The sequence below is a fragment of the Salvelinus alpinus genome, chromosome 12 (genome assembly GCF_045679555.1).
Source record: "Salvelinus alpinus chromosome 12, SLU_Salpinus.1, whole genome shotgun sequence".
Classification (NCBI taxonomy): domain Eukaryota; kingdom Metazoa; phylum Chordata; class Actinopteri; order Salmoniformes; family Salmonidae; genus Salvelinus; species Salvelinus alpinus.
Genome location: NC_092097.1, coordinates 47,466,321 through 47,482,391, shown reverse-complemented (window position 1 = coordinate 47,482,391; position 16,071 = coordinate 47,466,321). Strand labels below are relative to the sequence as shown.

The 16,071-nt window shown below is 42.0% G+C and overlaps 2 protein-coding genes across 3 annotated transcripts in view; one reads left to right on the top strand and one right to left on the bottom strand.

The window, feature by feature from the left end:
* Positions 1-578: 578 nt before the first annotated feature.
* LOC139536274 (ADP-ribosylation factor-related protein 1) lies at positions 579-4,682 on the top strand. Its single transcript, XM_071336651.1, has 7 exons — positions 579-1,200; positions 1,308-1,395; positions 1,506-1,588; positions 1,728-1,809; positions 2,215-2,285; positions 3,006-3,106; positions 3,616-4,682. The coding sequence occupies exons 1-7, from the start codon at positions 1,108-1,110 to the stop codon at positions 3,701-3,703; spliced, it is 606 nt and encodes a 201-aa protein (XP_071192752.1). The 5' UTR covers positions 579-1,107; the 3' UTR covers positions 3,704-4,682.
* An 8,287-nt stretch (positions 4,683-12,969) lies between these two features.
* The window catches only part of LOC139536273 (3'-5' exoribonuclease HELZ2-like), a 42,008-nt gene continuing 38,906 nt past the window's right edge, over positions 12,970-16,071 (bottom strand). For both annotated transcript variants that reach the window (XM_071336650.1, XM_071336649.1), the window contains exons 16-20: positions 15,216-15,359; positions 14,639-14,848; positions 14,387-14,543; positions 14,091-14,258; positions 12,970-13,792 (exon numbers count right to left, since the gene is read on the bottom strand). In XM_071336650.1, coding sequence (XP_071192751.1) covers positions 13,677-13,792; positions 14,091-14,258; positions 14,387-14,543; positions 14,639-14,848; positions 15,216-15,359 — 795 coding nt within the window. In that variant the 3' untranslated portion in view covers positions 12,970-13,676. The remainder of the gene's footprint in view (positions 13,793-14,090; positions 14,259-14,386; positions 14,544-14,638; positions 14,849-15,215; positions 15,360-16,071) is intronic.

The window sequence follows — 16,071 nt, the reverse complement described above, 5'->3', positions numbered from 1 at the left end:
GGTGCAGAAGTCTAAGGCACTGCATCTCAGTGCTAGAGGCGTCACTACAGACCCTGGTTTGATTCCAGGCTGTATCACAACCGGCTGTGATTGGGAGTCCCATAAGGCGGCGCACAATTGACCCAGCGTCGTCCGGGTTAGGGTTTGGCCGGGGTAGGCAGTCAATGTAAATAATAATTTGTTCTTAACTGACTTGCCTAGTTAAATAAAGGTTAAATAAAAATTGGTAGTTGTTTATGATAGCCACATTAGCAGCTAATTAGCATTTCATTTTTCGGGGTCAATACAGGTCTTATTGGTCAATATTGACCAGGGTAGGCCTACATGAAACACAGCCCTTATTTTAAGTGTTTCTAAAATCCGCTACTGGAAAAATGAATTTTCTTGTTTGACTGCTAAGTTTTATGGGTATTATGACTCATAATGTGATACTTTAGCATTCCCCAAAAAAGAAAAGAGGAATATATGTGGTAAAAACTACAAACGTGTAACTTTTTGCTGCGTACGTCCTAAAGCCACACCTATTATGGGCAATAGTGTTCAGTTGCTATTTAATTTGCCACAAGACAACAAGTCCCACAATGCATTGCTTTGTGACTTCATAAATTCAGGTGGCCACCGTGTTTACTAAAATGAGACGAGATAAAATACGATACCTCTGTCAAAGTAGATATAGCATGATGTCATGTTGTGGAGACAGCTAGCGTGCCCATGATCTCCTTATGCGATTCGTGAGTTGCTGAAATTGTCCGCTAGCAAATATATGTTTATACTCGTCAGCGGCATTAACGTCTTGAGATATACAGCTATAAAAGTTAGCATTAGCAAGCTACTGTAGTTAGCCAACTATTTGTGCCTTGATTGGCGCATTAGTTATATTTTACTTTAGTGTTTGGTGTCAGGTCAGCTAGCTAGTATCGATTACGAACTAGTAACGTTAGCTAACTTGCCTCAAACCACAGGTAACGTTAGCTAGCTAAACAGCTAGTCAGGTAACAGTTAGCTAATTCGACTTGTTAACTCTGGCTAGCCTCACAGCTGGATCTTTCCACGATGTGAGTTGGTGTTCGCCTTTCGCATCAGCTAGTGTTTGTTTACAATCCTAAAATGTACACCTTATTATCTGGTCTGTACAAATACGTGTTCCAGAAGGACGAATACTGCATCTTGATCCTAGGACTGGACAATGCAGGAAAAACGGTTAGTCTTTTAGTTAGAAGAGCAAGTTGATATTACTGTTTCTTGTTTCTCTGTTGGAGAAAGTGCTGCTGCTTGTTTGATTAGGCATGTCTTTCCTACACACACAGACATTTCTGGAACAGACTAAGACCAAGTTCAGTAAGAACTACAAGGGAATGAATTTGTCCAAAATCACCACTACAGTTGGACTAAACAGTAAGTAGCCAACCAGCAAGACCGACATTGTTGTGTTGCATTCAATTGTAGCACATTGCTTTCCAGGAGTCCATGCCATTGTAATATGTTCTGCTCTCTCTCCTCACAAGTCGGCACAATCGATGTGGGCAAGGCTCGCCTAATGTTCTGGGACCTTGGTGGTCAAGAGGAGCTTCAGTCGCTGTGGGACAAAGTGAACACCGATATCAAATTACACACACTCAAAATAAATGATATCTAGCATGATGTAATATGCCGCATTATCTGTCAACAGAGTACAATGATTTGAGGTTGATTGCTGAAACATGGCTTTGTTAACTTTGAATTCACAGTACTATGCTGAGTCCCACGGAGTGATCTATGTGATAGACTCCACCGATGAGGAGCGCCTATCAGAATCAAAAGAGGCCTTTGGTGAGTTTTTCACTAGGTTGTCCAAGGCATTTGGTGAAGAATGTCAACAAGGCTTATGGACTTATCTTTGTCATGGGCTACAGTCCGATTCACTTCCTGAAGTGTACACTTGTTCACTCCGTATCATAGCTGTCAAAGGAATGGACTGGTGTGAGAATATGGTGGTCCTTAGGCACTGCTTACACCAATCAAGTGACTTTAAAGGGATAGTTCACTCAAACTGTCTTTTAGTATTTTGTTTTTTAGTTTACTGTTAATACAATCCTAATGCAATGACCTTTTCAAGATAGAGCACTTTCAGTACAAAGCAGAAACTCTTGAGAGGCTGTTAGCAGATCCACTCATAAGAGAAGGGTAGAGAATTGAACCTTAGCTTAGAATGACAGTTCTGTTTTCCTTTTCCAGAGAAAATGATCAGCAGTGAGGTTTTGGAAGGTGTGCCTCTCCTGGTGCTCGCCAACAAGCAGGATGTGGAGGTATACAGTCCTGTCTGGTTGTTTTTGAAATCACAAGTAGCCCTGTCTAAACTGACCACGTCTTGTATAAACAAAATATGACGAGGCCTGTTGAAGAAATTGTTTTGCTCCTATGATCACAACAAAGGTGTCCTCCATCCATCATGCACACCTTGGTAGATGACAAAAACAGTGTTTAACATACTATACGTTGCCAAGCTCAGCATAATGCATCATTTTTTAACTCTTTGAAATTCAGCCTGGTAGTTAGACGCAAGCCAGCAACAGGTGGGTTAACAGTTTGAATCCCGGGTCTGACAGGAAAAATCTGTGGGGAAGTGAGCCGGCAACCAGAGGGTTGCTGGTATCAAATCCTAGATGCCATTTGCCTGCTGTTGTGCCCTTGAGCATGGCACTTAACCCCCCACTACAACAGCTCCCCAGGCGCCCAGTATGGCAGCCCCCCGCACCTCTCCAAAAACCTGTATGTGTATGTATGCTTGTCTTTCAGAGGGGTTGGGTTAAAAGTGGAAATCCTATTTCAGCTGGACTGTGTGTCTTTCAGAGGGGTTGGGTTAGAAGTGGAAGTCATATTTCAGCTGGACTGTGTGTTTATTTGACCAATAAAGTGATCTTAATCTAAATCCATGTGATTAGGGTACAGATAGGTGAATTCTCTCTCTTAGAAGATCCTCTAGGATTGTATTCATTTAGGCTTATGTCTTTGTGTTTCTTCCCTAGAACTGCATGTCTGTGCCAGACATCAAAACCGCTTTTAGCGACTGCGCTCCAAAGATTGGGAAAAGAGATTGCCTGGTGCAGCCTTGCACAGCCCTAACCGGGTAAGAACAGAGTCCGCATTACTCTGTTGTATATCGGGTCTGATTTGAGAACTCCATTAGGTGTGTGTCCGTAGGGGCGGTTAAGTTACTTTCTGAATGTAATCCGTTAGTTACAAGTCCAAAATTGTAATGTAATTTTGGATTACCCAAACTCCGTAACATCATTGTATTACTTTGAGTTACGTATTACTTTCCCCTTAAGAGGCATTAAGAAGAAGACAAAAAGCATCCCCGCAAACATCCTTTCAGATTTTAAAAGTACTCCAAGAAGTACCGTAATCATCTAGTTTTTCATATCTGTAATCTGATTACAATATTTTTGCTGGTAACGTAACTGATTAATTCGTTTTTTAAAATAATCAGATTATATGTAATCGGTTTCTGTCTCTCTCTGTCTCTCTGTGCACAAATTAAATGTATATCATCATTGCTCAAAGAACAGCTGTACTCTTTGCTGATAATGAATTATTTCTCAGATGGGGTTAATGAATGCATTAATTCTCTCTTAGGCAGGGGGTTAACGAAGGCATTGAGTGGATGGTGAAGTGCGTCATCAGAAACATTCACCGGACACCGAGACAGAAGGACATCACATAGAACAAGCCATGACCTTCCCAACTCCAGAGCTCCCACAACCAGGAGGTATTCATTAGGCACCAAATGGTAGAAAACAGACTGAAACAGGGAGGGACTATATGGACTTACTGTCTAATATGAACGGTTTTCGATTGAAATACAACCTTAATGAATACGAACGACCCAGGTGTCCCTTTTACTACAATGTGGCTTCCAGAAACCGTGATGAACTCTACCCAAGCCCTGGCTCCCTGTCCTCTTATTTGGGTGCTCTGAACTCGTTTAGTTTTCAGATGCAGCTTAGCGTCAGGGGGATACAATTGGGGATACAATTGATTATTGTGTATTATTTGGATATGTACCTTGAGGTGTAAAGCTTTTGAAGGCTTTTTCCTTTTGGCCTCAGCTAATGTGTGTCTTTCTGACCAAACTATTATAGCGTCATCATGTCGTTAAAGTTTCTCCCTGGCTCTCAGTACCTCCCTTCGGTAATATAATTCCAGGACCTCTATTCACAAAGCATCTCTGAATAGGAGTACTGATCTAGGATCAGTTTAGCCTTTTAGATCATAAAGAATCAGATTTATATGGATTATATTACTCTCAACCCAATTAGGTTTAGTAGTCTATCATTTAACGGTCAAGAGGATGAAACATGACAACTTTATGATTCATATTATGCAAAGACACTACATGTAATGGAATTGTACATTGTAACAGAGGGTCAACGATATATTCATAGACGGGAAATACTAGTTTTAGAGTTCGAAATGCCGTGTGGTGTTTGTGTATGGTTGAGTACCAAATGGCACCGCATAGGGCTCTGGTCAATAGTAGTGCACTGTATAGGGAATAGGATGCCATTTGGGACACGCCCTCTCTTTTCACTCTGTCAGTCTAACCTGGTGACATATGTAAAGTAACGACGATGATCAGGCTGAAAACGTATTTTAATTACAGTATGAGGAAGATTATGTAATAAACATTTCAGAACAGTTAACTGTAGTTTGACTTTAGTTCTTAGATTTCTGTTGATGTGATGAATACATGTATAGAATGTCAGCATTTTTCTTTTTTTAAGGAGATCGGAAATTCCGGTTCCTTTTTTTTATGATATTTTTTCTGAGACAGACCACTAGGAAGGTAGAGTGGGATACACATGAAGAGGGGAAAACCGACATGATGGGATTCAAACCCTCGTCACCAGGGTAATGGTAATACTTTATCAGTTGAAGTTAGTTGATTTTTTAAAATCAAAATGTTCTTACTCACCTGCATGTAATACCCACTGGAAAATGTATTAAGTTATTACGTTATCGAGAAAAAGTTATTACGTTCAAGTTCAACATGTTTATTATGCTATCTGGTGATGTATTACGTAAAATAAGATAACGTATTCCATCACGGCAAGTTATGCCGTGTTACTGCGTTATCCGTTGTTCCAGGGTGTAAACTTGTTTGAATACATTTGACCACCAATCTCTTATTATAGACCTTACTTATACAAATGCTTCCATTCCTAAATATTGGACTGAGTCAGGGAGTGGTGGTCTCCCATCGCTTTATTCAAACATATTGATTCCACTTCACAAGGTCCCTGGATCTATCTATTTGACTTAGTGCCTTCAGAAAATGTTCATACTCCTTGACTTATACCACATTTTGTTGAGTTCAACATGGATTAAATGTGTTTTTTCTCATTCATCTTTTATTAATTTAACCTTTATTTAACTAGGCAAGTCGGTTAAGAACAAATTCTTATTTACAATGACGGATCTACACACCTGACGGATCTACACACCATGATGACAAAGTGAAAACATGTTTTTAGAAATGTTGGCAAATTGATTGAAAATGAAATACAGAAATATCTCTTTCAATGTACATAAGTATTCACACCCGAGTCAACAATGTTAATCACATTTGGCAGCGATTACAGCTGTGAGTCTTTCTGGGTAAGTCTCTAAGAGCTTTGTACACCTGGATTGTGCAATATTTGCCCATATATTATTTTCAAAATTCTTCAAGCTGTCAAATTGGTTGTTGATCGTGGCTAGAAAACCATTTTCAAAATCAAATAGCAAAATGATCCTTGGTTTAAAACAATTCCATATAGCTTAGTAGAACATAATTTTCACTATTCTATAGTTAATGCTTGAAGGTACACTGTGTTTATACTTTGATGCAGGTTGGACTGAATCAAAACGCAAGTGATTCAGATGTATTTGCAGTATACCTTCATTCACCATCATATAGGATAAATAGTCATATTGACTTAAAGGATCACTCAGTAATTGCTACATACATTTTTTGACTTATAAATGAATATGTACCTATTCATTCTTGAAGAATATAACTTATAAATGCCTCCATGAGCTTAGTTTAACTATCATACCCCATCAGATCCCAAATTATAAACTTGATGTACTCCAAACCATTGCTAGCGGTCATCAGCTAACCTTTAGCTCAGAAAGCTCTCGCGAGTTCGATCAACGTGACTCAAACTAGAGCATAACGGACCTATTTCTCTGCATATCCCCGGATTCCTACCGCAAACTCTGAACATTTTCATCTGGATCTTCGCAACTAGCTAACCGCAATCCCGGGTGACCACTCCTGGCTAGCGTTTCCATCCCGGAGAAAGCACCAATTAGCCTGAAGCTAGCCCGGCCAGGGCTCCTGTGCTACCACCGAAGCCCACTCCTGGGCTACAATATCCGGACCCCTTCTACTGCCGGTATGGGGCATGGAACCCCGCTGATCCTCTATGACTGGAATACCGACATAATCTGCCCGAGGATTCCGTCAGGCGCGACGCCCGCTGAAGGCCCATTCTGCTAACCTGCTAGGCCTGCTAGCTACCTAGAGCTACTTGGAACCCTACTAACTCCACGACTGGTCTATCGACGTCACCGCACAAAGAGGCAAAAACAGACTTACCCCCATCGCGATGTCCCCCAAAGGCTAACTTACTAGCCCCGGTCTACTAACTGCTAGCTTGCCTGCCCCGGTCTGCTAACTGCTAGCTTGTTTAGCCCCGGACTACTAACTGTTAGCGTGTTAGCATCGGCCTGCTAACTGTCTGAATCGCCGTGTTCCCAGTCAGCCCAACCACTCACTGGACCCATATGTTCACTTGGCTACGCATGCCTCTCTCTAATATCAATATGCCTTGTCCATTACTGTCCTGGTTAGTGATTACAGTCTTATTTCACTGTAGAGCCTCTAGCCCTGCTCAATATGCCTTAACCAACCATGTTGTTCCACCTCCTACATATGCGATGACATCACCTGGTTTAAACGTTTAAACGGCCAGTTCGTATAGCATTTAGCCGTACCCTTATCCTACTTCTCCTCTGTTCCTCTAGTGATGTAGAGGTTAATCCAGGTCCTGCAGTGCCTAGCTCCACTCCCCAGGTGCTCTCATTTGTTGACTTCTGTAACCGTAAAAGCCTTGGTTTCATGCTTGTTAACATTAGAAGTCTACTCCCTAAGTTTGTTTTACTCACTGCTTTAGCACACTCTGCCAACCCGGATGTCTTAGTCGTGTCAGAATCCTGGCTTAGGAAAACCACCAAAAACCTTAATCTCCATCGCTAACTACAACATTTTCCGCCAAGATAGAACTGCCAAAGGGGGTGGTGTTGCAAAGATAGCATACAGAGTTCTGTCTTACTATCCAAGTCTGTACCCAAAAAATTTGAGCTTCTACTTCTAAAAATTCACCTTTCCAAAAACAAGTCTCTCACTATTGCCACTTGCTATAGACCTCCCTCTGCCCCCAGCTGTGCCCTCGATATCATATGTGAATTGATTGCCCCCATCTATCTTCTGAGCTCGTGCTACTAGGTGACCTAAACTGGGACATGCTTAACACCCCGGCCATCCTACAATCCAAGCTTGATGCCCTCAATCTCACACAAATCATCAATGAACCTACCAGGTACAACTCCAAATCCGTAAACACGGGCACCCTCATAGATGTTATCCTAACTAACTCGCCCTCCAAATACACCTCTGCTGTTTTCAATCAAGATCTCAGCGATCACTGCCTCATTGCCTGCATCCGTAATGGGTCTGCGACCAAACGACCACCCCTCATCACTGTCAAACGCTCCCTAAAACACTTCTGCGAGCAGGCCTTTCTAAATGACCTGGCCGGGGTATCCTGGAATGATATTGACCTCATCCCGTCAGTAGATGATGCCTGGCTATTCTTTAAAAGTGCCTTCCTCACCATCTTAAATAAGCATGCCCCATTCCAAAAATGTAGAACTATGAATAGATATAGTCCATTGTTCACTCCAAACCTGTCTGCCCTTGACCAGCACAAAAACATCCTGTGGCGTTCTGCATTAGCATCGAATAGCCCCCGTGATATGCAACTTTTCAGGGAAGTTAGGAACAAATATACACAGGCAGTTAGGAAAGCTAAGGCTAGCTTTTTCAAACAGAAATTTGCATCCTGTAGTACTAACTCCAAAAAGTTCTGGGACACTGTAAAGTCCATGGAGAATAAGAGCACCTCCTCCCAGCTGCCCACTGCCCTGAGGCTAGGAAACACTGTTACCACCGATAAATCCACTATAATTGAAAATTTCAATAAGCATTTCTCTACGTCTGGCCATGCTTTCCACCTGGCTACCCCTACCCCGGTCAACTGCCCGGCACCCTCCACAGCAACCCGCCAAAGCCCCCACCATTTCTCCTTTACCCAAATCCAGATAGCTGATGTTCTGAAAGAGCTGCAAAATCTGGACCCCTACAAATCAGCCGGGCTAGACAATCTGGACCCTCTCTTTCTAAAATGATCTGCCGAAATTGTTGCAACCCCCATTACTAGCCCGTTCAACCTCTCTTTCGTATTGTCTGAGATTCCCAAAGATCTTCAATGGGGGTGACACTCTAGACCCAAACTGCTACAGACCTATATCTATCCTACCCTGTCTTTCTAAGGTCTTCGAAACCCAAGTTAACAAACAGATTACCGACCATTTCGAATCCCACCCTACCTTCTCCGCTATGCAATCTGGTTTCAGAGCTGGTCATGGGTGCAACTCAGCCACGCTCAAGGTCCTACACGACATCATAACCGCCATCGATAAGAGACATTACTGGGCAGCCGTATTCATCAACCTGGCCAAGGCTTTCGACTCTGTCAATCACCACATTCTTAATGGCAGACTCGACATACTTTGTTTCTCAAATGATTGCCTCGCCTGGTTTACCAACTACACTGCTCAAAAAAATAAAGGGAACACTTAAACAACACAATGTAACTCCAAGTCAATCACACTTCTGTGAAATCAAACTGTCCACTTAGGAAGAAACACTGATTGACAATAAATTTCACATGCTGTTGTGCAAATGGAATAGACAAAAGTTGGAAATTATAGGCAATTAGCAAGACACCCCCAATAAAGGAGTGATTCTGCAGGTGGTGACCACAGACCACTTCTCAGTTCCTATGCTTCCTGGCTGATGTTTTGGTCACTTTTGAATGTTGGCGGTGCTCTCACTCTAGTGGTAGCATGAGACGGAGTCTACAACCCACACAAGTGGCTCAGGTAGTGCAGCTCATCCAGGATGGCACATCAATGCGAGCTGTGGCAAGAAGGTTTGCTGTGTCTGTCAGCGTAGTGTCCAGAGCATGGAGGCGCTACCAGGAGACAGGCCAGTACATCAGGAGACGTGGAGGAGGCCGTAGGAGGGCAACAACCCAGCAGCAGGACCGCTACCTCCGCCTTTGTGCAAGGAGGAGCACTGCCAGAGCCCTGCAAAATGACCTCCAGCAGGCCACAAATGTGCATGTGTCAGCATATGGTCTCACAAGGGCTCTGAGGATCTCATCTCGGTACCTAATGGCAGTCAGGCTACCTCTGGCGAGCACATGGAGGGCTGTGCGGCCCCACAAAGAAATGCCACCCCACACCATGACTGACCCACCGCCAAACTGGTCATGCTGGAGGATGTTGCAGGCAGCAGAACGTTCTCCACGGCGTCTCCAGACTCTGTCACGTCTGTCACATGTGCTCATGTGCTCAGTGTGAACCTGCTTTCATCTGTGAAGAGCACAGGGCGCCAGTGGCGAATTTGCCAATCTTGGTGTTCTCTGGCAAATGCCAAACGTCCTGCACGGTGTTGGGCTGTAAGCACAACCCCCACCTGTGGACGTCGGGCCCTCATACGCTCTTGCACTCACCTTATGTAGACTTTTTGTAGACTTTTTGTTTTCTTTGTTCTGCTGTATTATTGACTGTATGTTTTGTTTATTCCATGTGTAACTGTGTTGTTGTATGTGTCGAATTGCTATGCTTTATCTTGGCCAGGTCGCAGTTGCAAATGAGAACTTGTTCTCAACTAGCCTACCTGGTTAAATGAATGTAATAGTAATTACATTTCTAAAGCCTCAGCCCTCAACCTTTACAGAAACAATGGCGGGGAGGTCATCTTCCAGCAAGATAATAACCCCAAGAACTAATCCACAAAGAAATGGTTAATTGACCACAAAATCAACATTTTGCAATGGCCATCTCAGTCTCCTAACTTGAACCCCATTGAAAACCTGTGGTTTGAATTGAAGATGGCAGTCCATATGAGCAGACAGGATATCAAGGATCTGGAAATATTCTGTATAGAGGAATGGTCTAAGAACTCTCCCAACCTCATAAAAGATTTTTAGAAAAAGGCTCAGTGGGCCTCCCGAGTGGTGCAGCGGTCTCAGGCACTGCATTGCAGTTCTAGCTGCGTCACTACAGACCCTGGTTTGTTCCCAGGCTGTGTGGCAGCCATCCCGACTGGGAGACCCATGAGGTGGCGCACATTTGGCCCAGCGTCGTCCGAGTTAGGGGAGGGTTTGGCCGGCCGGGTTGTCATTGTCCCATAGCGCTCTAGCGACTCCTGTGGCGGGCCGGGCGCAATGCACGCTGACACGGTCGCCAGGTGTATGGTGTTTCCTCCGACACATTGGTGTGGCTGGCTTCGGGGTTAAGCGAGCATTGTGTCAAGAAGCAGTGCAGCTTGGCGGGGTCGTGTTTCGGAGGACACACGGCTGTCGACCTTCACCTCTCCCGAGTCCATACGGGAGTTGCAGCGATGCGACAAGACTGTAACTACCAATTGGGGAGAAAATGGATTAAAAAAAGAGAAGGCTCAGCGTCGTTATCTTCGTAAGGGGAGGGTGCTAGACAAGTATTGAAATCAGGGGTGCCAATAATTTTGACACCTATCCTTTTGAGATTTGGTTTTATTACTTATTAAACAAAATATCTTTCTCTGAGTAATTGTATTAGTTTAAAATAATATAATTTCCCAATTTTTTTCTTGCATACAATAGCTCAGTATTTGTATTGTTTAAAATAAATAGTATTTTATGCTCATCTTTATCAAGGGTGCCAATAATTCTGAACCTGAATGTACGTCAGAGGGGATAGAACGTGTTTTGACAGGAAATGCCATGTCAGTTGTGTAGCTGTAAAATCAGATGATCTGACCAAATGACTTCCAGAGAAATGAAACAAGGACAGGAAAGAATTGAAATGAAAAACCTGAGCAGTGGGCAATATTATTTATCACGCATGATATTATAAATACCTCCTGTGACTCGTAATAAGACGAAGCAATTAGCCTACTAAAATGTTTATCTGACTGCATAAAGATCATTAAAATATACATGCCAGCATTCGGCAATAAGTTGATGTTGACTAACAAGAATTGGTCTGATAATTGTCTATATTAAAGGCAGATATTTAATTAACATTACAAAGCATACTTCTAGGCATATAGATCCTAAGGTTAACTGAGAAGACAAAGCATGAACAAAGAAACATTTAAAAAGGCCAGAGGCCTAGGAACCTTCCTCCATGGACTGGATAGAGGATAAGAGAGAGAACAAAGGCAATTTAATTCCATTTATAACATCTGAATGTGTAACCTTTCAACCCAAAACCAACCACCATTAACCAATCAAAACGATACCAAGTTTTTTGTAACCTAAACACACCCAGGCCCAATCTCCACAGGGTGTCACATCATTTAAAGGCTTGTGTGGGGGATGAAACCAATGTAAATAAGACAGAATTCCTGAGAGGACCATAAAACCTTTTTGCATATAGTAATTGAGTTCACCCTATACAGATACAAGTAACCACAGAGATCATAAATACATAGAATCCTACATGGATACTATAGTATTATTCTATCACAGTCAATATTCAGTGGTCTGGATACTGTAACAGGGATATACATTTTGGCCCCTCAGAGGGCGAAAGGCTGACTAGTCCTTTGTTCTTTGACCATTTGCCATGCAGCTCCAGGTGTCAGAGAGCACATCAATTAGTGCCGAGTATACACCTGTAACAGCCATCTGTTTTACAATATGCTAAAGCATGTACACACATTAAAGGTTACTTGTTTTATTGGACCTTAAAATAAGTTCAGATGCCAGAAGGAATTTGACCAGAAGAGGCTGGTGGGAGGAGCTATAGGAGGACAGGCTCAGTGTAATGGCTGGAATGGAATAAATGAAACGTTATCAAACACAAACATATGGAAACCACGTTTGACTCCGTTCCACCAATTCCATTCCAGACATTACAATGAGCCCGTCCTCCTATACCTCCCCCCACCAGCCTCCTCTGGTATATACACGTATTCATGTTATTGTATGCTTATGTTCCGACTGGGTTGATGAAGTTGTACTGAATTGAAGGCACAACCTATTTTAGTTCCCGTAGGAATAGTCATCAGAACCCCACATTTATGTCAAATTAATATCTCAGCAAATTAATATAAGCACCATTTTAATGTCATACTCCTTTGTCACTCATGGATGCAGCAGCAGACACACAATCATGAATAAAGTACATGTGAAGCAGGAAGTGGTGTTTCAAAGCCACTAGAGGACATCCTCCCTCTGGTCCAATTGGATTCCATTTCATCCATCCAGTGATGAGATGCCAGAACATGATCAGTCAAGCCTTACTCACTAGTCATTATTAATCAGTAGTGGGCCAATTCTCAGTGTGCTGGCCAAGGTCCAATCAGACTAATACAATGCATACAATCATAATCTTCCCTCTAGCATACTATTTGTATATGACTGGTTACATTTGCATAAATGTGTGTGGGGATTACTCAGATGACTATATATTAGTCTGTCAGTCAGTGATACTTTGATATGGATATAATAAATGTATATAAGGATAGTTTTAGACATGACAAACAATATTCAGGTGAAGTCCTGTGAACAGAAAAAAAACTGCTTTATCACAAAAAGAACAAAGCCATTTTTTATGATCAGCTATTACTTTATTAAATGATTTAGATCAAAATGAATCCAATCTTTACCATACTACATCTAATATAATCTATATCTAGTATACACACTGGAATACACCTACAGCAGCCAGACTAGGATTAACTAATGCATAGTCCTTTTACTATGAAACATATTTTATAGCATAACATTTCAGTCAGATTTAAGCTTCATTTGGGAAAATACGATAATTTATAAATGGAATGTGATACCTTGAAAAATTTGACCAAAAAGATCTGCCGTATAAAACAGTGTAGAAGAACACTGTTGAAATGAAATTGTAAAATACAAATAGTAAGAGAATACAGCCGTACAAATGTACACTATCTAGTACAGTTGATTTAAAGATCACAGTATTTGATTCAACAAAAATATAAAACATTTCTCAAAAATATAATTTGAACTTCACTGTAAATAATTGTGCAGAATAACATCTCACAGTTTAAACACACATAAACCAGACACTAAGAGCATAGGTAGTAATTAAAAAAGGAGACCATTGAATAAAATTGAAAGGTCACATTAAAAATGACAGTGAGTGCAGTATTTAACTCATTTGACTCAACATTGAAACTAAAGCAACATCATAAATGTATCCTGAAAAAGTGTTTTTTACTGTTCATTGTGCACCGATCCGGTGCCGAGACCACGTCGCTCAATGTAGACAGTGCTTACACGCTATTTTGCTACTTTGCGCACAGAGATCTTTTTAGCTTCTGTGACAAAGTTCCTTGCCGTATAATGTTTGAGGAGTTGTCTCCAAGCGCCACTGCGGCTCAACAACTCCTGGTTACCTTTGAGAAAGGAAGAAAATAAATGAGTACAATGACACTGTAGTGTCAGTGTTTCCCAACCCTGGTCCTCCAGTACCCCCAATAGTACTCATCTTTATTGTAACCATGGACACCTGATTCAACTTGTCAACTAATCATCAAGCCCTCAATGAGTTGAATGAGGTGTGTTTGTCCAGGGCTACAATGAAAAGGTGTTCTGTTGGGGGTACTGGAGGACCAGGGTTGGGAAACATTGGTTTAGATCATACTCGTTCCAGTGATCTTTAACATTTATCCCTTGAGGAAACATATCTCTCACCGATAATGCACAGTCCCTCTTTGGCCCTGGTAATGCCCACGTTTATCTGGTTGGGGTCACGAACAAAGCCCACATGTTTGGACAGCCAGGCCCAGTCCGGCTCTGTCTCGATCTCCTTGCTGGGTAAGGAGCGCACAGTGGACAGGATGACATAGCTCCATTCACTTCCTGCATGGGAGACGAAGCAGCGTTTGTTATACCCAGGGCTAACCTAAACCAGTTCAAAAGGACAGCGGGGGACAACCATTGAATCACAATCAAGATGGAACTGAAGGGAAAGTAAAAGAGTAAAACACCTTGACTTTTTGTGATGGTGGTGACCGTGATTTCGTCCAGTTGTATTTTTCTCAGTTCTTTCTTAATTTCGGCCACCTGGGCATTGTAGGGAGATAGGATCGCCATACTCTGTTGTTTTATTTTGGAATCTGTCACCAGCTGCTTGGCGAGCCGAACCTGTAATAAACAAAAAGTTGATTTTGGAAACTCAGTGTACCAGTGGCGTGGAAAGATTTGATTGTTGGAGTTGAGAAAACCAAGAGGTTCCTTACCACTACGTCTCTCTCCTCCAAATTCGCTTTGGAGTTTTCATTTCCTTTTCCTGTGCTCACAACCAGGCTGACCTCTTCTCCACTGATGTTGCCGAAAACAATGTGCGTCTGCCTGCTGTCAGCCAGAAGGACACTATTTGGGCGATCCACGTCAGTCTTCAGTTTTCCTTCATAATACTCCTCTGATGGGAACTTGCATATATCTTCATGCTACAAAAAGATAGAAGTATTTGTATTTTCTCATTGGATATCAATCCATCTCTATCCGTATCTATATAGTCAAAGGCACCGTAGCATTTTACCTTTGATCAACAATCATGAGATTTTGTGATGTGAATTAAGGGTACCATTTTGAATGAATTCATGAAAGACTAAATATAACCCCCCTCTTAAATCAAATCACATTTTATTGGTCACATACACAAATTTTGCAGATGTTATTGTGGGTGTAGCGAAATGCTTGTGTTCCTAGCTCCAATAGTGCAGTAGTATCTAACAATTCACCACAATACACAAATCTAAAAGTAAAAGAATGTAATTAACAAATATGTAAATATAAATATGAAGACGATATTACCATTCTGTACTGGGTATCAAGCATCACTGTCTGGGACCGGCGTTCAAAGTAGCGCTCAAACAGAGACTTTGACATCCCCAACTTCCTCACAAGTTCATTCTTGATGATGGGACGTAGTTGTTTGTGGTCACCGAGCAACACAATCTTGGAAGTGGAAAGAGGTTATGTCGCCATCAATCTTCATGACTTGCAAAAACGATGATGACTTACAATTGGCCTTGGCATGCAGTTGATAAGACAGGGTTGCTGTTAAGGCTTAGTTTAAAATAAGATCTACTTTATTAGTCCATATGAGATGGAATTTTGTCTTCTGCCTTTTTTCAACCGATCCGATATACATACAGTATACACTGAGAGTACTAAACATTAAGAACACCTTCCTAATATTGAGTTGCACCCCACCTTTGCCCTTAGAACAGCCTCAATTTATCGGGGCAAGGACTCTACAAGGTGTCAAAAGTGTTCCACAGAGATGCTGGCCCATGTTTACTCCAGTGCTTCCCACAGTTGTGTCAAATTGGCTGGATGTCCTTTGGGTGATGGACCATTCTTGATACACACGGAAATCTGTTAAGCGTGAAAAAAACCCAAAGCGTTGCAGTTCTTGACTCAAACCGGTGCGCCTGGCACCTACTACCATACCCGTTCAAAGGCACTTAAATATTTTGTCTTGCCCATTCTCCCTCTGAATGGCACACATACACAATCCATGTCTCAATTGTCTCGAGGCTTAAAAATCCTTCTTTAACCTGTCTCCTCACCTTCATCTACACTGATTGAAGTGGATTTAACAGGTGACATCAATAAGGGATCATGGCTTTCACCTGGACTCACCTGGTCAGCCTTTGTCATGGAA

What these genes read in the sequence shown, in the direction of transcription:
- LOC139536274 (XM_071336651.1), top strand. Translation starts at nt 1,108, where the DNA reads ATGTACACCTTATTATCTGGTCTGTACAAATACGTGTTCCAGAAGGAC. An exon ending in CACTACAGTTGGACTAAACA is followed by an intron (nt 1,396 to 1,505) that starts GTAAGTAGCCAA and finishes TCTCCTCACAAG; the next exon opens with TCGGCACAATCGATGTGGGC. An exon ending in CCTTGCACAGCCCTAACCGG is followed by an intron (nt 3,107 to 3,615) that starts GTAAGAACAGAG and finishes ATTCTCTCTTAG; the next exon opens with GCAGGGGGTTAACGAAGGCA.